General features: G+C 49.2%; 1 protein-coding gene across 1 annotated transcript in view; it reads right to left on the bottom strand.

The window, feature by feature from the left end:
- Positions 1-376: 376 nt before the first annotated feature.
- Positions 377-15,983, bottom strand: part of LOC109248111 (60S ribosomal protein L28-like) — a 29,205-nt gene continuing 13,598 nt past the window's right edge. Inside the window, exons 3-4 of the mRNA XM_019417513.2 lie at positions 1,122-1,235; positions 377-870 (exon numbers count right to left, since the gene is read on the bottom strand). Coding sequence (XP_019273058.2) covers positions 454-870; positions 1,122-1,235 — 531 coding nt within the window. The 3' untranslated portion in view covers positions 377-453. The remainder of the gene's footprint in view (positions 871-1,121; positions 1,236-15,983) is intronic.

The raw sequence follows: 15,983 nt of genomic DNA, 5'->3' as shown, positions 1-15,983 counted from the left end.
GCCACAGTTTCGTTAGAGGAGTCATTTCAAGCCCCTTGTCTGCTTTGTGATGATTAGTTTGGTTAGAGTGACATAATATAATCTGTAAATTAACTCAATATAGCACTTATAACAGGCCATTTGCTGAAGGTGAAAAATCATTTGAGGTGGATGCTGTCCAAGTCATAGGACTGCCACTCCTGCCTTAGCATTCCTCACCTGTCACACTGGATGCCGAGCGGTGACATACAGCCCAAACAAGGCCCGGGGTCAATCTGCACGTTGCATATTGGTCATTGTAATAGTCGGCTCTTGCCGCAATAAGGCTGCGGAACAAACACTCCAAAACTCAGTGGCTTACAATAATGGGAATTTATTTTTCTTGCTCGGGGTCCGGCAGGGCTGTGGGGATCTGATTGATCTTGGCTGGGCTTGGCTATTTCAGGCTGCAGGTTGGCCGGGAGTGGCTCCGGGTCACAGGTTTTTTTTTGTTGTTTTTTTTGAAGTGGTTGACATCTCTATTGCTTTGGAGGTGGGGGGCAGGTGCTCAGGAGCTCTTGGTGGGGCGGGCCTCTTCCTCCTCACTGTCACAGGCTTCTGGCGGCGAGGGATGGCGCTGGCTGTGCGAATGGCGGCCACGTACGGATCTGGGTGGTCCTTGTTCGTGTGGATCCTGTGCCTGATGCTTCCGAGGGTGGCCGGGGCGTTCTTGTTCATGGTGGTCCACAGGTAGGGGGTGGTGGGTTTTCCCTGGAGGGATCTCCGCTTCATGACCACCACTACGCGTTTGCCATCAGCCCCAGACTTCACGCCCACAGTGTAGAGGTGAATCAACCCGTTGTCGTTAGAGGACTTGCGAGCCTTCGGGTTATTGGGGTCGGTGCTGAACGTCTGCTTGTTTCTCTCTCTCTCTCTCTTTTTTTTTATTACACTTTGTTTTTAAGTTTATTTTTGAGAGAGAGAGACAGAGAGAGCGCACAAGTGGGGGAAGGGCAGAGAGAGAGAAAGACACACGCACACACACATACACAGAATCGGAAGCAGGCTCCAGGCTCCGAGCTGTCAGCGCAGAGCCCGACGTGGAGCTCGAACGCACCAATCGTGAGATCATGACCTGAGCCCAAGTCGGAGGCTTCACGGACTGAGCCACCCAGGCGCCCCTGCTTGTTCCTCTTGATCAGGAAGCTGGAGCATTTCTGCCCGACCATCCATTGCTGGAGATGGGAAGAGCTCCAGGCGACAGATTTGGGGCAGGTCTGGAGCCCAGGCTGATGTGACTATAGCCACCTAGGACCTACAGTGGGAGACGCGACAAAGTCATGTGGTCAGCGGGGTTATTTCCATTCCAGGTGAGCCGTGAATTAGGATCAAGAAGCCAAACCACCATAGTGACAGAAATGAAAGTTCTGGCATTTTCTTCCTACCTGTATTAGCTTCCTAGGGCTGCTGTGACAAAGCACCACGTGCTGCGTAGCTTAAACAACAGAGGCGTGCCGTCGCACGGTTCTGGAGGCCAGAAGTCCAAGATCAAGGTGCCGGCAGGGTTGATTCCTTCCGAGGGCCCCAAGGGGGCCTCTGTTCAAGGCCTCTCTCCCTGGCTGGTCTTTTTCCTGTGTCTTTTCATGTGGTCTTTCCTCTGTCTGTGTCCAAATTTCCCTCTTTTATAAGGACACTAGTCCCACCGTAACGGCCTCATTTTTAACTCCGTGACCTCTGTAAACATCCCATCTTCAAGTACGGTCACGTTCAGAGGTACTGGGGCTTACGGCTTCAACATACCAATTTTGGCGGGACGCCAATTCAACCCATCAACCCTACCCCTCAGAGGATTGTCTGGTGTACCACGTAGGGTGTGTGTTACCCCGCTTTGGAGACTTTCTGGCATAGAGACCAGTGGAGAAAGTCTTCCTATTGGCCCAGTGGGGAGCAGAGGGTAAAGGCTTCAGACTTTAACACCCCACCCCCGCCCCGCAACGATCAGAAGAAACTGTGACCTCTCTGGCCATGCCATACCCTTGCCACCACATCTCACAGTTTGCTGGGGGTGGGGTGCGGAATCTGTGCCGTTGGCTATAACTTGCCACGGAGGCAAACCCTCCGCGTCAGTCTTACTGCCTGTGAAATGAGTGACTTCACCTTCCTTTAATGGGGTGTTGTGATGTTTAATGTTTGGCAGGAGAGCCCCAGAGGAACTACCCCGCCTTTCTCGTTCGTGCTCGGGAAGGAGTCCGGGACAACCGGTTGGGCTCACACAAATTTGTGTTCCAACAACCCGGGTAGAATGGGCCGGCGTGGATGCACGCCGTAAATAACCTTAACACTTTACAGGAGCGCGTGAGGAGGCAATTCTCCTAGCCGGCTGCCCCCGTAATGCTGGCCTGATTCAGTCCTGAGCGATGTGGCCCACATGTGCTCCTGCAACCACAGGGACAAGTGTCCCTTCTGCCATGTCAGCTGTTTCTGTTCTGGCATAAATTACGCACGCTGCAGTCATTTCATTAAGGAATTACATCTCTGGGGGGGCGCCTGGGTGGCTCAGGCGGTCATCATCTCATGGTTCGTGGGTTCGAGCCCCGCATTGGGTTGTCTGCTGTTAGCACGGGGCCTGCTTTGGATCTTCTGTCTCTCTCTCTCTCTCTCTGCCCCCCCCCCACCCGAAAAATAAATAAACATTAAAAAGAAAAAGAAATTACATTTCTGACGTGACGTGTCGGGTTTCCAGAGCTGAACAGAAAAGGCTGCCATTTTCCCCGAAAACAACCATGCTCCCTGACACCTGGCCACGGGGGACAGGACGAGGCACCAGCAGCCACATGCCACCACAGACGACGACGACGACGACAAAGCTGTAACAGAGTGATCGTCAGCTTCCTTTCTTCCTCCCCAACCCTGCGCCTGGTGTTGGAACATTCCAGACATCTGGAATTATGACCAGTTAAATGCAGTCAAACACAGATTTCTTTCTGTGGAAATATTCTGATCTCAGACCCAGGAGGGCAGGGATATTGGGTAATTGCCATCCTTGCAATAAACATATTATGGAAGTTTATAAACTCGGCCTATCTCTTGGCCGCTTTAGGCTTCTGGTGTGCTTGGGATGGCTTTGATTTTGAAATCACTGAGGCGATAGGCAGACTTTTCCTCTCCTTGCATTTGCAGAGCAATCTGATAAACACATCTGTGGCAAGTCCTGTTTTGGCTATTTTGGGGCAGACCAAAGGGTAGGTTACTTTTCATGAAATAAATACATACATACAGAGCACGCACGTGACCCAACGGGAAGAATGGAAACTATCACAAGATATTCTGTGCACACGATATCTAATCTCCCTTTGAGACAGAAGAGATTCAAATGAGCCTCTGCCATTAAAACTTTGATTATCAGAAACTTCATTTTAATCAGGGCTCGCCATAAACTCTGTGTGCTCAGCTGACGTGTGTGTTTAACATTCTCGATATTATACGCTGTTCCAATTATCCCAATTTTTCCTTTAAATTCAATTTCCCAGGGCCTTGTGGTGTTCGGCTAATCAAGCTCTCACTTTTTAAAAAAGTGTTTACCTCCAGTCTCTCCAGACACGCTGTGTATATACACGCACACAGGCACCAGATCTAGGGAGACGTCGGGGTGCTTTACAGGCAGGGCCAAACGCACACCCACCGTGCGGCACTTTTGCTGATGACGAGGCGACTCCGGGGCCGCGGAGAATCCACACGCCGCCAGTTGCAGGCCTGATCACTTCAATGCCTTGCGGGAACATTTCCACGCAACCTCCGCCGGCTACCCACCCCCCCCCCGCCCCCCCTGCCCCCCCAGGCCCCCCCCCCCGGGCTCTAGTCCCGCCCATGGAAGGCGGAGACGTGCCCTGTGGATAGATGCCTCGCTGGCTCCTTGCTTCCCTCTGCCCCCTTCTTGGTCGCTCACAGAGATTAGCCTCCAGGAATGTGGTTAGCACACACTGAACTCATAACTCCAGCCAGTATATCACAGCACACAATCACAGGAAATACCACATGTCGTTACAACGTGCACGCTCACGCGTCGGTCTCCACACATGCTACACGTAGCGGCACGCACACGCACGTATTGCGCCCGGACCCACGCTACCACGCGCGCTCCACCCTGCGCCCGGAACTCCCTGCGTGTGCCCTGCGGACCCTTGGGCCCCTGCGGGGAAGGGAGAGGATCCCCTTTTTAAATGCTTTTCATCGCCGTGGCTACTTTGCTTCCCGTTCTAGGCTCAGCCCACAAGGGTCAAGAATTGTTACAGAAAGTCGATCTTGGCCCCCTTCCAGGCACCGGAAGGGCTGGGGCTAGAGATTGTGTTATTTCAGTTGAGGGAGGGGAGCCTTTGCCTGCCTCGGATCCGGCGGGGTTGGCTCCTGCAGACCCGGGGAGCCAAGCCAAATGTCCCCTCAGCATCTGCGCATGCCTACGGAGTCCCTTTGCCCTTTGAACCAAGCTCTTTTCTGCCACTGGAATGTTCTCTCCCCCTTTCTCTGCCTATTGAAATCTTCCCTTTTCCTCAATGCCTCGCACAAGCCCCACCTCCCCTGAAGAGGCCAGCTGGAAATGATCTCTCTCTCATTTCAACTCCTTAAAGGCTTTATTTTCTATAGCACTCATTGGACCCAAAGTAAACACTGCCATTGGGCGTTTGGGGGGTTTTTGTGCACGTAAGAGCAGGGACTTTTTTTGTACTTCTCTGCCTCCCTACGGAGCTTTGGTATGATGGCACTACTCAACAAATAATACTGACAGCTACCATTGAACACCTACTGTGTGTCAGGCACCTTATCTAGATGGTTCCCTTTAGCCTTTTTGGTTTTGATGCAATACATTTTATATATGCAGAGCTTTAATATATTCTCTTTGTAAAAACTTACAATTTAATACGCAGAGTAAAAAGTGAACGCCTCTTCCAGGCCATTCTCTACCCTTTTTACCCCACCCCCTTATTTCTCTCCCTAGAAGTAGCCACCCATAATAGTTTGGTCTACTTGACCTCTGTCTAATATACACATATATATCGCATAGCGCATAATCTTTGTAATCGGGAGATCAGATGTATTGCATATATATCACATATTCATTATATATATGATGTATTACATACATAATGTATACATATTATATATGCTCTCTGATGATATATCATGTGTGTATGTAATATATATTACATTATATATGTGTATATATGTAAGATATACCTACATATAATTAAAAAAATATATATATATGATGGAAACCAATTTGACAATAAATTTCATATATTAAAAAAAAAAAATATATATATATATATGCTAGGTGTGCATAGCAATTTAAACTTTACAAAATCTTTTTTTTTTTTTTTAGTACCCTTTATATCCAGCGTGGAGCCCAACATGGGGCTTGAACTCACAACCTTGAGATCAAGACCGGAGCTGAGATTACAAGTTGGATGCCTAACTGACTGAGCCACTCAGACGCCCCCAAACTTCATAACATCTTAAGAGGAACATTATTATTGTAATTATTTTATTTTAATTTTTTAAAGTCTGTGTATTTATTGAGAGAGAGAGAGAGCATGAGCAGGGGAGGGGCAGAGAGAGAGGGAAAGAGAGAATCCCAAGCAGGCTCCTTGCTGTCACCGCAGAGCCCAACTCGGGGCTGGATCTCACGGTTCGTGAGATCACGTCGTGAGCGGAAATCAAGAGTTGGGCGCTCAACCGATTGAATCACCCAGGCACCCCTGTTATTTTTCGTTCAGATTTGAGAGAAACTGAGGCCAAGGGAGGTCGCTTCACTCTTCTGAGGTCGCACAGGTAGAAAGTGCAAGAGCTGGGCCTTGAACGTGGCCTCTGCTCTTTTGTCTGAATGATCTGTGGACCGCCGGTGTCAGAACACCTGGGGAGCTTGTTCCGCGTGTAGATTGTCACCTGCCTCTCCGTCCTGGGTCCTGATTCAGTAGGTTCAGGATGAGGCCCTAGGTTCTGTAGTGTAGCAAGCAGCCAGGGGTGATTCTGATGTATGCCGAGGTTTACAAACGCGCTCATCTGCTGGCATCCAGATTGGTCTCCTGCCTTCTAACACCGGGTCTGCCCCAGCTAGAGGGACAGCGAGGGGCCAGCAGACTGGTGGTGTAGCCCTCACGAGCCGGGATACCTCGGTTCAAATCTTGCCTCTGCTACTTCTAGCTGTTAACTTGGGCGAATGGATTAGCCTCTCTGGACCACAGTCTCCTTCTCTGTAAAATGGGGACAGTAAACAATAACGTCTCGCTCACGGGGTTGTTGCGTGAGGGCTACGTGAGAGTAACAGACCTAACGTGCTTCGATCAGCACCGGGCGGCACACGTGGTGGTTCTTAGATTGGGTCTTTTCCGAAGGCACCTGCTGGGCCTGCCTAGAAGGATCCAGTGAGGTTGAGGCCGTTCCCTGTCTGTCTGTTCTGGCGGCTGGCGGCTACAAGGAGCTCCAGAGCATCCAGCTTCCTCGAGAGGCTTTTCCTTGTGTCTGTCCTACTTCTCTCTTGCTGTTGGATCAGCGGGCAGCCCTTTATGGACGCTGCGGCGTCCGGCCAGATTCCCCGCGCCGACCACAGAGCTCATCCCCAGCCGAGCGGTTCACCGTTTCAGTCTGCTCTGGGGAACTACTCTCTGTCCGCGGGACGGCCTGGCCCACAGCCGACGGCTTGGGGTTTATGTGCCTCCCTGCCCCCAGTGGGGGTGGCCTGTAGTAAAGGACTGACCGACACAGGGGGATATAAACTCCTGACCCGCTCCGTCATGTATGTGGATAAAAGACTCTGTGATCGCCCCCTCCCCCCGCCTTCCACTGGGGGGGGGGGGTCAGGCTGAGGCTAAACCTCCATCTTCACTTATACCTTCTTCTCCTGCCCTAGTCTGTTTCCTTCCTGCCTCGACCTTTTACTCCCGAGAGCCCTCCCTCAGTAATCCACTAGCACGAGAATCCGTGTCTAGGGCTCTGATTCCAGGGAACCTGACCTGAGACACTGCTGGTCACCATGGCCCGAGATAATAACCCTCACAGTGCACAGAGATCGTTACCAAGCCATCGCTTGGCCTCTGGGTCCCCCACGTAAGTAATTGGCTCCCTCCCAGGGCCGGTTTTCCAGCTTCTCATCAGAGGCTGGCATGGGGGGGTGGGTAAAGAATGATAAATGCGAGAGGGAGCCGTGGTGTGGTGTGAAGCTGAGAAACGCAGTCACCTAGGAGCCAGGAACCGTGGGAAGGTCCCATGCAAAACTGAGTGTCAGGACCATTGGCTGGAGGGACTAATTTGCCTCTCCTTCCCACACACTGGCACCCTGAGGTCGGGAGCCCCCAACGCCTACAAGATAACGGTAGTGCCGCTGGCTGCAGATGCAAAATATAGTGAAGGCTGGGCTCTTGGGACATCCAGGAGGGTTTTCAACCTGTTTGCACGCTGCATCGTGGGTTTGGAGAGGCAGGAAGGCAGCGGAAATTGACACGGGCCACTGCCTTTGGGCCTAGCACTTTCTTGACAAATATCTGTTGACATCAGAGGCTTTGTGTCTCTTTCTGCACTTCCCTGACTACTGTCTTTCCAGAAGCCGTTTGGTAGGCAGGTAATACAACTGCTACAATGGGGGACATGTTTTCGTTTGCTTGTTTGTTTTAAGTGGGCTTCGTGCCCAACGTGGGGCTTGAACTCACAGCCCCGAGATCAAGAGTCGCATGCTCTACCGACTGAGCTTGCCAGATGCCGCAGACGTTTGGGTTTTAACTCCTTTTTTTTTTTTTTTTAATTTTTTTTTAACGTGTATTTATTTTTGAGACAGAGAGAGACAGAGCATGAACGGGGGAGGGTCAGAGAGAGAGAGAGACACAGAATCCGAAGCAGGCTCCAGGCTCTGAGCCGTCAGCACAGAGCCCGACACGGGGCTCGAACTCATGGAACGTGAGATCATGACCTGAGCCGAAGTCGGACGCCCAACCGACTGAGCCACCCAGGCGCCCCTAACTCCTTTTCTCAGTCCTATGGAAGAAGCGATATGTGGCCTGTTCCTTCCCTTCAGAGGTCAGAGCTGGAGAAGGCCTCGATAGGGGATTTCGGATGTAAATAAGGACACTTTGATTCTCTGTAAAAATTACGCGCGATTTCAATACAGAATACAATACACTAATTAGGGCAAAATGTAAAGAAACACAACTTTCTGAGTAAATTTTAGCTCAGAGATAAATGCTTACTCATCTTCTAATTTTTCTTCTTTGGCTTCAAGGAGAAACTTTAATTTACTCCCAACTATGTTTTACTGCATTTTGAAAAGTGTCAGGTCTGTGCCCAAAGCAATCTATAGATTCAATGAAATCCTTACCAAAATTCTAGCAGCATTTTTGTTTTACAGAAATGGAACAGCCCATCTTAAAATTTGTATGGAACCACAAAAGACCCTGAATAGCCAAAGCAATCTGAGAAAGCAGAACAAAGTTGGAGGCATCACGCTCCCTGATTTCAAGCTATACTACAAAGCCATAGTAATCAAAACGGTATGGTATGGGCATAAAAACAGACACATAGATCAAATGGAACAGAATAGAGAGCCCAGAAATAGACCCATGCACAGATGGCTACTTAATTTACGGCAAATGAGGCGAGAATATACAATGGAGAAAGGACAGTCTGTTCAATAAATTGTGGTGGGAAAACTGGGCAGCCACACGCAGAAAAATGAGACCAGAGCACTATATTACATCACACACAAAAGTCAACTCAAAAAATGGACTAAGGGGCGCCTGGGTGGCTCAGTCGGTTAAGTGTCCAACTTCAGCTCAGGTCGTGATCTCGTGCTTCGTGGGTTCAAGCCCCGCGTCGGGCTCTGTGCTGACAGCTCAGAGCCTGGAGCCTGTTTTGGATTCTGTGTGTGTCTCTCTCTCTCTCTCTCTCTGCTCCTCCCTGGCTCTCACTGTCTGTGTCTCAAAAATAAATAAACATTAAAAAATTAAAAAAAAATGGACTAAGGGCTTGAATAGAAGACCAAAACTCATATAATTCCTAAAAGAAAAACATAGACGGTAAGCTCCTTGACATTACTCTTGGCGATGTTTTTTTTTTTTTTTTTGGATCTGACTCCAAAGGCAAGGGCAACACAGGCGAAAATAAAGACGTGGGACTGTATCACACCAAAAAGCTTCTGCACAGCAAAGGAAACTGTCAGCAAAATTAAAAGACCACCTGTGGAATGGGGGAAGACGTTTGTAAATCATATATCCAATAAGGTATTAATATCGAAAATATACAAAGAACTCTTACAGCTCAAGAGCAAAAAACCAAACAGTCCCATTAAAAAATGGGCAGAGAACCCGAATAGATGCTTTTCCACAGAAGACATACAAAAGGCCAACACTCACATGAAAAAGTGCTCACCGTCACTCATCATCAGGGAAATGCAAATCAAAACCACGATGAGATATCATTTCACACCTGTCAGAACGACTAGACTCAAAAAGACAAGAACTAACAAGTATTGGCAAGGGTGTGCACAAAAGGGAACTTTCACGCATTCTTGGTGGGAATGTCAATTGGTGCAGCCACTGTGGGAAGCAGAACGGAGGTTCCCCAAAAAGTTAAAAATAGAGCTGCCTCATGATCCAGTAATTCCATTGCTAGGTATATATCCAAAGGAAATGAAAACACTAATTTGAAAAGCTATAGGCACCCCTCTGTTCATCGCAGCATCATTTACAATATCCAAGATAGGGAATCGACCAATTCGTCGATGGATGAATGGACAAAAAAGATGCGGCATATATGTACCGAGGACTACAGCTCAGTCCTAAAAAAGAACGAGCTCTTGCCGTTTGCGACCACATGGACGGACCTACAGGATAAAATAAAATAAGTCAGACAGAGAAAGACAAATACCATATGATTTCACTTATATGTGGAATCTACGAAACAAAACAAATGAGCAAGCAAAACAAAACAAAGCTCACAGATGCAGAGAACAGATTGGTGGTTGCCGGAGGGGAAGGGGGTTGGGGTGGGAGAAGGGGGGTCAAGAGGTACAAACTTCCAGCCATAAAATAAATAAGTCACGGGGCTGTAATGTACCGCGTGGCAACTACGGTCAACAACATCGGATTGTATATTATGTAACTTTATGTGGGGGCAACGGGGGGAGGCTAGACTTCTTGTGGTCATCATTTCACAGTGTATACAAATATCGAATCCTTATGTTGCGCACCTGAAACCAATAAAATGTTATATGTCAATTATACCTCAATTAGAAAAAATGTCAGGCCTGGATAAACCTTTCCAGCTCCCTCATAACTGAGGGAGGACGTGGATGTGGTTTACGGGAGAATTGGGCAGACAGGATTGAGTTCCCATATACCCCAATTTCCCCCATTAGAAGACTGGTTCAGTATTGGTACGTTATCACCAACCGATCTCCATAGTTTGCATTAGGAGTCACGCTTTGTGTTTTACATTCTATGGGTTTTGACGTATAGGTCATGTCACGTATCTACCGTGACAGTATCACGCAGAGTAGTTTCACTGCCCTAAACATCCTCTGTGCTCTATCTATTTATCCCTCCCTGGGCCCCCCCGAACCCCTGGCAACCGCCGATCTTTCCGCTGTCTCCACAGTTTTCTGTTTTCCAGAACGTCACATACTTGGACTCATACGGTACGTAGCCTTTTCCGATTGGTTTCTTTCACTTAGTTACATGCATTTAAGTTTCCTCCATATCTTCTTATGGCTTGACAGCTCATTTGTTTTTAGCATGGAATGGTATTTCGTTGTCTGGATGTGCCTGCCCCTTACTATACACTAGACGTTGATGTGAGCGCTAAAGAGATTCAAAAGGGGCAAAGGATCAGTGTCTACCGCTGAGGAAATTCTCGTCTAGTTGGAGAGAGAAGACACGCACAGCCATACAAAGTCAGCTAATGATATTAAGTAGTAAGTCAGACGTACCGAAAGACACATCTGGGACAAATAACTGCCGCGGCAGCTATGGGGCAGAAAGAGTTCGAGAAGGTTCCACGGAGGAAGTGCAATGGGTCGGGGACAGGGCGAGACAGAGAGGATGAAGAGGGGATTCAGGAAGGCTGCGCGTGTCTCAGCTTTTGACCCTGTGTCCTCTCCCTCAGGCTGTACACAGAGGAGAGAAAAGGGAAATGATGTGCCCACAGTGTGTCCATTTCTCTGGCGGGAGACTGTCCTCCCACGGGGAGTTTGGCAATTAGCTCGAAGGTGGATGAGCTCATTCTGACTCTCAACAGGTGAGCAGCTGGCGCCAGGGAGCTGGTGTCTTTATTAAGTTCCATCTTCAGGCAGCAGGGCCTCTCAAATCTTTAGCTAAACTCTGTGTGTGTGTGTGTGTGTGTGTGTGTGTGTGCGCACGTGCGTGTAGTATAAAGTTTTTTTTGGAAGAGATCATTTTTTATACCTTTTTTTTTTTTTTGTGGTGAGATAGGTAGTAGGATACTAGAACATTTTTATTCCAGTCTTCATATCTCTTCTGCATTAAAAAAAAAAAAAAACCAGCATGGAGTGCTTCCTGAATTTTGCATGTCACTGTTGTGCATGGGCTCAGCTGACTGTCTCTAGATAGTTCCATACATGCTGCCAAAGCGAGCACTTTACCACTTTAAAAATTCTTGGTGGTGGGCGGGGTGGGGGCGCCTGGGTGGCTCAGTCGGTGAAGCATCCGACTTCGGCTCAGGTCATGATCTCGCAGTTTGTGAGTTCGAGCCCCGCGTCCGGCTCTGTGCTGACAGCTTGGAGCCTGGAGCCTGCTTTGGATGTTGTGTCTCTGTCTCTCTCTGCTCCCCCCTGCTCATGCTCTGTCTCTCTCTCTCTCTCTCAAAAATAAACATTAAAAAATTTTAATAAATTTTTAATTAATTAATTTTTAAGTTTATTTATCTATTTGAATTCTTTTAGTTTATTTATTTTTTAATGTGAAATGTATTGTCAGATCGGTTTCCATACAACACCCAGTGCTCATCCCAAAAGGTGCCCTCTTCAGTACCCATCCCCCACCCTCCCCTCCCTCCCACCCCCCATCAACCCTCAGTTTGTTCTCAGTTTTTAACAGTCTCTTATGCTAGTTTATTTCTTTTTGAGAGTCACACACACACACACACACACACACACACACAGAGTGCAAGCAGGGAGGTGCAGAGAGAGACACACACACAGAATCGGAAGCAGGCTCCAGGCTCTGAGCTGTCAGCACAGAGCCCGACGCGGGGCTCGAACTCACGGACCGTGAGATCATGACCTGAGCCGAAGTCGGCCGCCCAACCGACTGAGCCACCCAGGCGCCCCAATCTTAAGCATTTTTAAGTGTACAGAGCGTTTTCATCTTCCCAAACAGAAACTCTGTCCCCCTTAACTACTAACTCCCCAGCTTTCTCCGGTGCCCCAGCCCCTGGCAGCCACCATTCCATTCTGTCTCTATGAATATGACTACTCTAGAGTAGAGTATGGCACTTGTCCTTTTGTGTCTGGCTTCCTGTTCTCCAGAGTGGGTGCCACCATTTTCCATTCTCCCCAGCAGGGCACGAGGCTTCCGATTGCTCCGCATCCCTGCCGACACGTTTTATTTTCTGTTGCTTTGTGTGTTTGTTTTTGCCACCCGTCATCTGAATGGGTGCCGACGGGTCTCTCATTGTGGTTTGGAGCTGTAGCTAAACTGACTTGTTGGGGAAGCGGCAGAGAGTAATGGGCGGAAAGTAGTGATTCCTGCTGTGAGTGGACTCCGTTTGGGGCGTCGGGAGGCCAGCCTTCCCACGACTGACAGGTTCACTGGCTCTCTGGGGCCCGTTGTAGAAGACACCTATGACATGTTCAGATCCCTTCCACGTACCTTATCACTTCATGCGCAGAAAGTTCTTCTAAATATTTCAATGTGCACAGATATGCACCCACAGTTGTATTCTATCTTTTGTTAATTTATGTTTTGTTTCATTTTATTGGAGTTTATTTACTTATTTTTATTTTTTAAGCTTATTTACTTATTTTTTGAGAGAGAGAGAGAGCGAGAGCGTGAGGGAGCAGGGGAGGGGCAGGGGAGAGAGAGAGAGAAGGGGAGAGAGAATCCCAAGCCGGCTCCACACTGTCGGCACAGAGCCTGCTGTGGGGCTCGAACTCACAAACTATGATATCATGAGCTGAGCCAAAATCAAGAGTCAGATGCTTGACCGACTGAGCCGCCCAGGCGCCTTATTTATTATTATTATTTTTTTTAAGTAACCTCGACACCCAGCGTGAGGCTCAAACTCCTGACCCTGAGATCAAAAGTTGCACGCTTCTCTGACTGAGCCAGCCAGGCGCCCCTATTTTGTAAACATCAAGCAAGTTCAAATGCAGTGAATCCGAAGGCTGGGGTGGGGAGGGCTGGGTAATCCCGGCATAAGAGCACTGGGCGCAGGATGCAGTGGGGGAGAGGAAGGTGGAACTCGCGTTCCCTCCCTCCCCCCTCTGTTAGCAAGGTCTGTGTTTTTGTTTTTGTAGTACATTCCAGTGTCTGTCGTCAAGCACACACGAGACTTTCCAGGAAAGCCAAGGCCAAGGCTGGGCTAATTTGCCTGGTAAAGATGCAGTGAGCCACTTTTCGATTTGGACGCTTTATTACTTACAAAAACAGTGAAAGGAAGATCACCAAAAAGGATGCCACTGAAATAAGCATCAAACGAGGCGGTTTTGTGGTCTGCAGCCCTGTCCCGTGGCAGGTGGTAGGCAGGTCTCCTACCGCATCAGAATCCGGGAATTTCTCCCGACAGCCTCCCAGGGGAGATGGGGAGGTGTTATGGGCTGAATTTTGCGCCCCCTACCCCACTTCGTGTGCTGAGGTCCTAGCCCCTAGTGACTGTATTTGGAGACAGAGCCTCTAAAGAACTGATTGCACAGAAGCAAGATCCTACGGGTGGCTCCTAATCCAACGTGACTGGTGTCCTCGTGAGAAGAGGAGACTAGGACACGGACAGGGCGCACGGAGGGAGGAAGCCGTGAGCACACCGGGCTTTTTTTGCCATCTGCAAACCAAGGAGAGGCCTGCCACAGACCCCCTCCCTCCCCCCAGCCCTCAGAAGGAGCCCACCTGGCTGGCACCTTGATCTGGGACGTCTAGCGCTGGACCTGTGACAAATCAGATCTCTGGTGTTTAAGCCCCCAGCCCGTAGTACGGGAGGCGCCCGGAAGCCGGCCTCAGAGCAGTTCCCCACAGACCTCGATCTTCTCGTGTTCTGCCAGGACCCAGATCAGTGGCGGTTCAAGCCCTGCCGGCGCGGCCACGTGGCAGGTCACTGGGACGCCGTGGGGCAGCAGTTCCCAGGGGAGCACTTGCCTGCAACCCGCTTGGTGGACAATGAGATAGCGCGCTAGCCGCGGCTTTCAAAGATTTTAATGCGCCTGTTTGTGCTCACTTGTAAAGTATTGTTTTCACTTTAAACTTTCTTATTTCGGGGCGCCTGGGTGGCTCGGTCGGTTCAGTGTCCGACTTCAGCTCAGGTCATGATCTCGTGGGTTCGAGCCCCGCATCGGGCTCTGTGCCCACAGCTCGGAGCCTGGAGCCGGCCTCCGATTCTGCGGCTCCCCCTCTCTCTCTGCCCCTCCCCCACTCGAGCACGCGCACGCTCTCTCTCTCTCTCTCAAAAATAAACATTAAAAAAATAAGAAAATTTTTATTTTAAAAATCGACTCTGCTACAACAGGGTCCTCTGGAGGCCAACATTTCCACGGGCGGCCCGCCGAGTCAACACCAAAGGTCATGGTGGCTTAGTATGATACGTAGGATGTATGGCACATCTTACCGTCCCCACCCCATGGCACTCCCTTTCCCGGCTCATATGTGAAAAGTCTTTCTAGACAGTTAATGCACACAAGTCTCCATGTATAAAGCTCTGTTTGGCCTTTTGTTGGCTTAAAAAGCAGAATCGGTATTTTTGCCACATGCCGTTTTTTTTCACTTGATGGTAGCTGGGCAGCCTGACATATCAGAGCCCACACATCCAGCTCACCCTCCTTTTTTATCACCTGGATCCAGACTATTCCAAGTCAGGATCAAGCATTAGATTATATATATATTTTTTTGACAAAGACAATACCTTTCAAAAAAAATTTTAATGTTTATTTATTATTTTTAAGAGAGAGAGAGAGAGAGAGAGAGAGCGAGCATAAGTGGGGGAGGGGCAGAGAGAGGGGGAGACACAGAATCCGAAGTAGCTCCAGGCTCCGAGCTGTCAGCACTGAGCCCAGCGTGGGGCTCGAACTCACGAACCACGAGATCACGACCTGAGCCGAAGTCGGATGCTTCACCGACTGAGCCACCCAGGCGCCCCGAGAAAGAGAGAATATCGTAAGCAGGCTCCACGCTCAGCGCACAGCCTGACTTGGGGCTTGATCCCACGATCCTGGGATCATGACCCGAGCCGAAATCAAGAGTCGGACGCTTAACGGACTGAGTCACCCAGGTGCCCCGACCCCACTATTTTTACACTTGATCTTAGCCAAAGGGCCGAGACGTGATCCGACCCCACTCTTTTTTAATGTTACAATAAACACCCTCGGACATTCAGGCTTATTCTGTCCGGGGGGTTCTGTGAGATAGATTCCAGAGGAAAAGTGTTGTCAAGAGAGATATGCCTGGCAGACATGTGTTTCTACGTGCACCCAAAGTCACATACAAAAATGTTCATAGCAGTCCTGTTTACAATAGCCCCCAACTGGAAACAACCCAAATGTTCTTCGACAGTACAACAGAATCATAAAGCGTGGTCTGGTCGTGCAATGGAATTCTATACAGCAACAAAAATGAGTGTTCTGCTTCACAGAGCAATATAGATGAAGCTTCAAAATATAACATGTGGTGAAAGAAACCAGACACAAAAGAATATATACTGTGTAATTCCACCCATGGAATGTTCAGAAACAGGCGGCTCCTATTTGGGGTCAGGATAGCGGTTACCGGGGGGTTTACTGAGCAGGAGAGAGCACGGGGGCTTCTGGGCACTGATAATGCTCT

Source organism: Panthera pardus, unplaced genomic scaffold, assembly GCF_024362965.1.
Source record: "Panthera pardus isolate Hobbes unplaced genomic scaffold, ASM2436296v1 HiC_scaffold_27, whole genome shotgun sequence".
Classification (NCBI taxonomy): Eukaryota; Metazoa; Chordata; class Mammalia; order Carnivora; family Felidae; genus Panthera; species Panthera pardus.
Note: the sequence above shows the minus strand (reverse complement) of the source record. Positions and strands in the feature narration are given on the sequence as shown.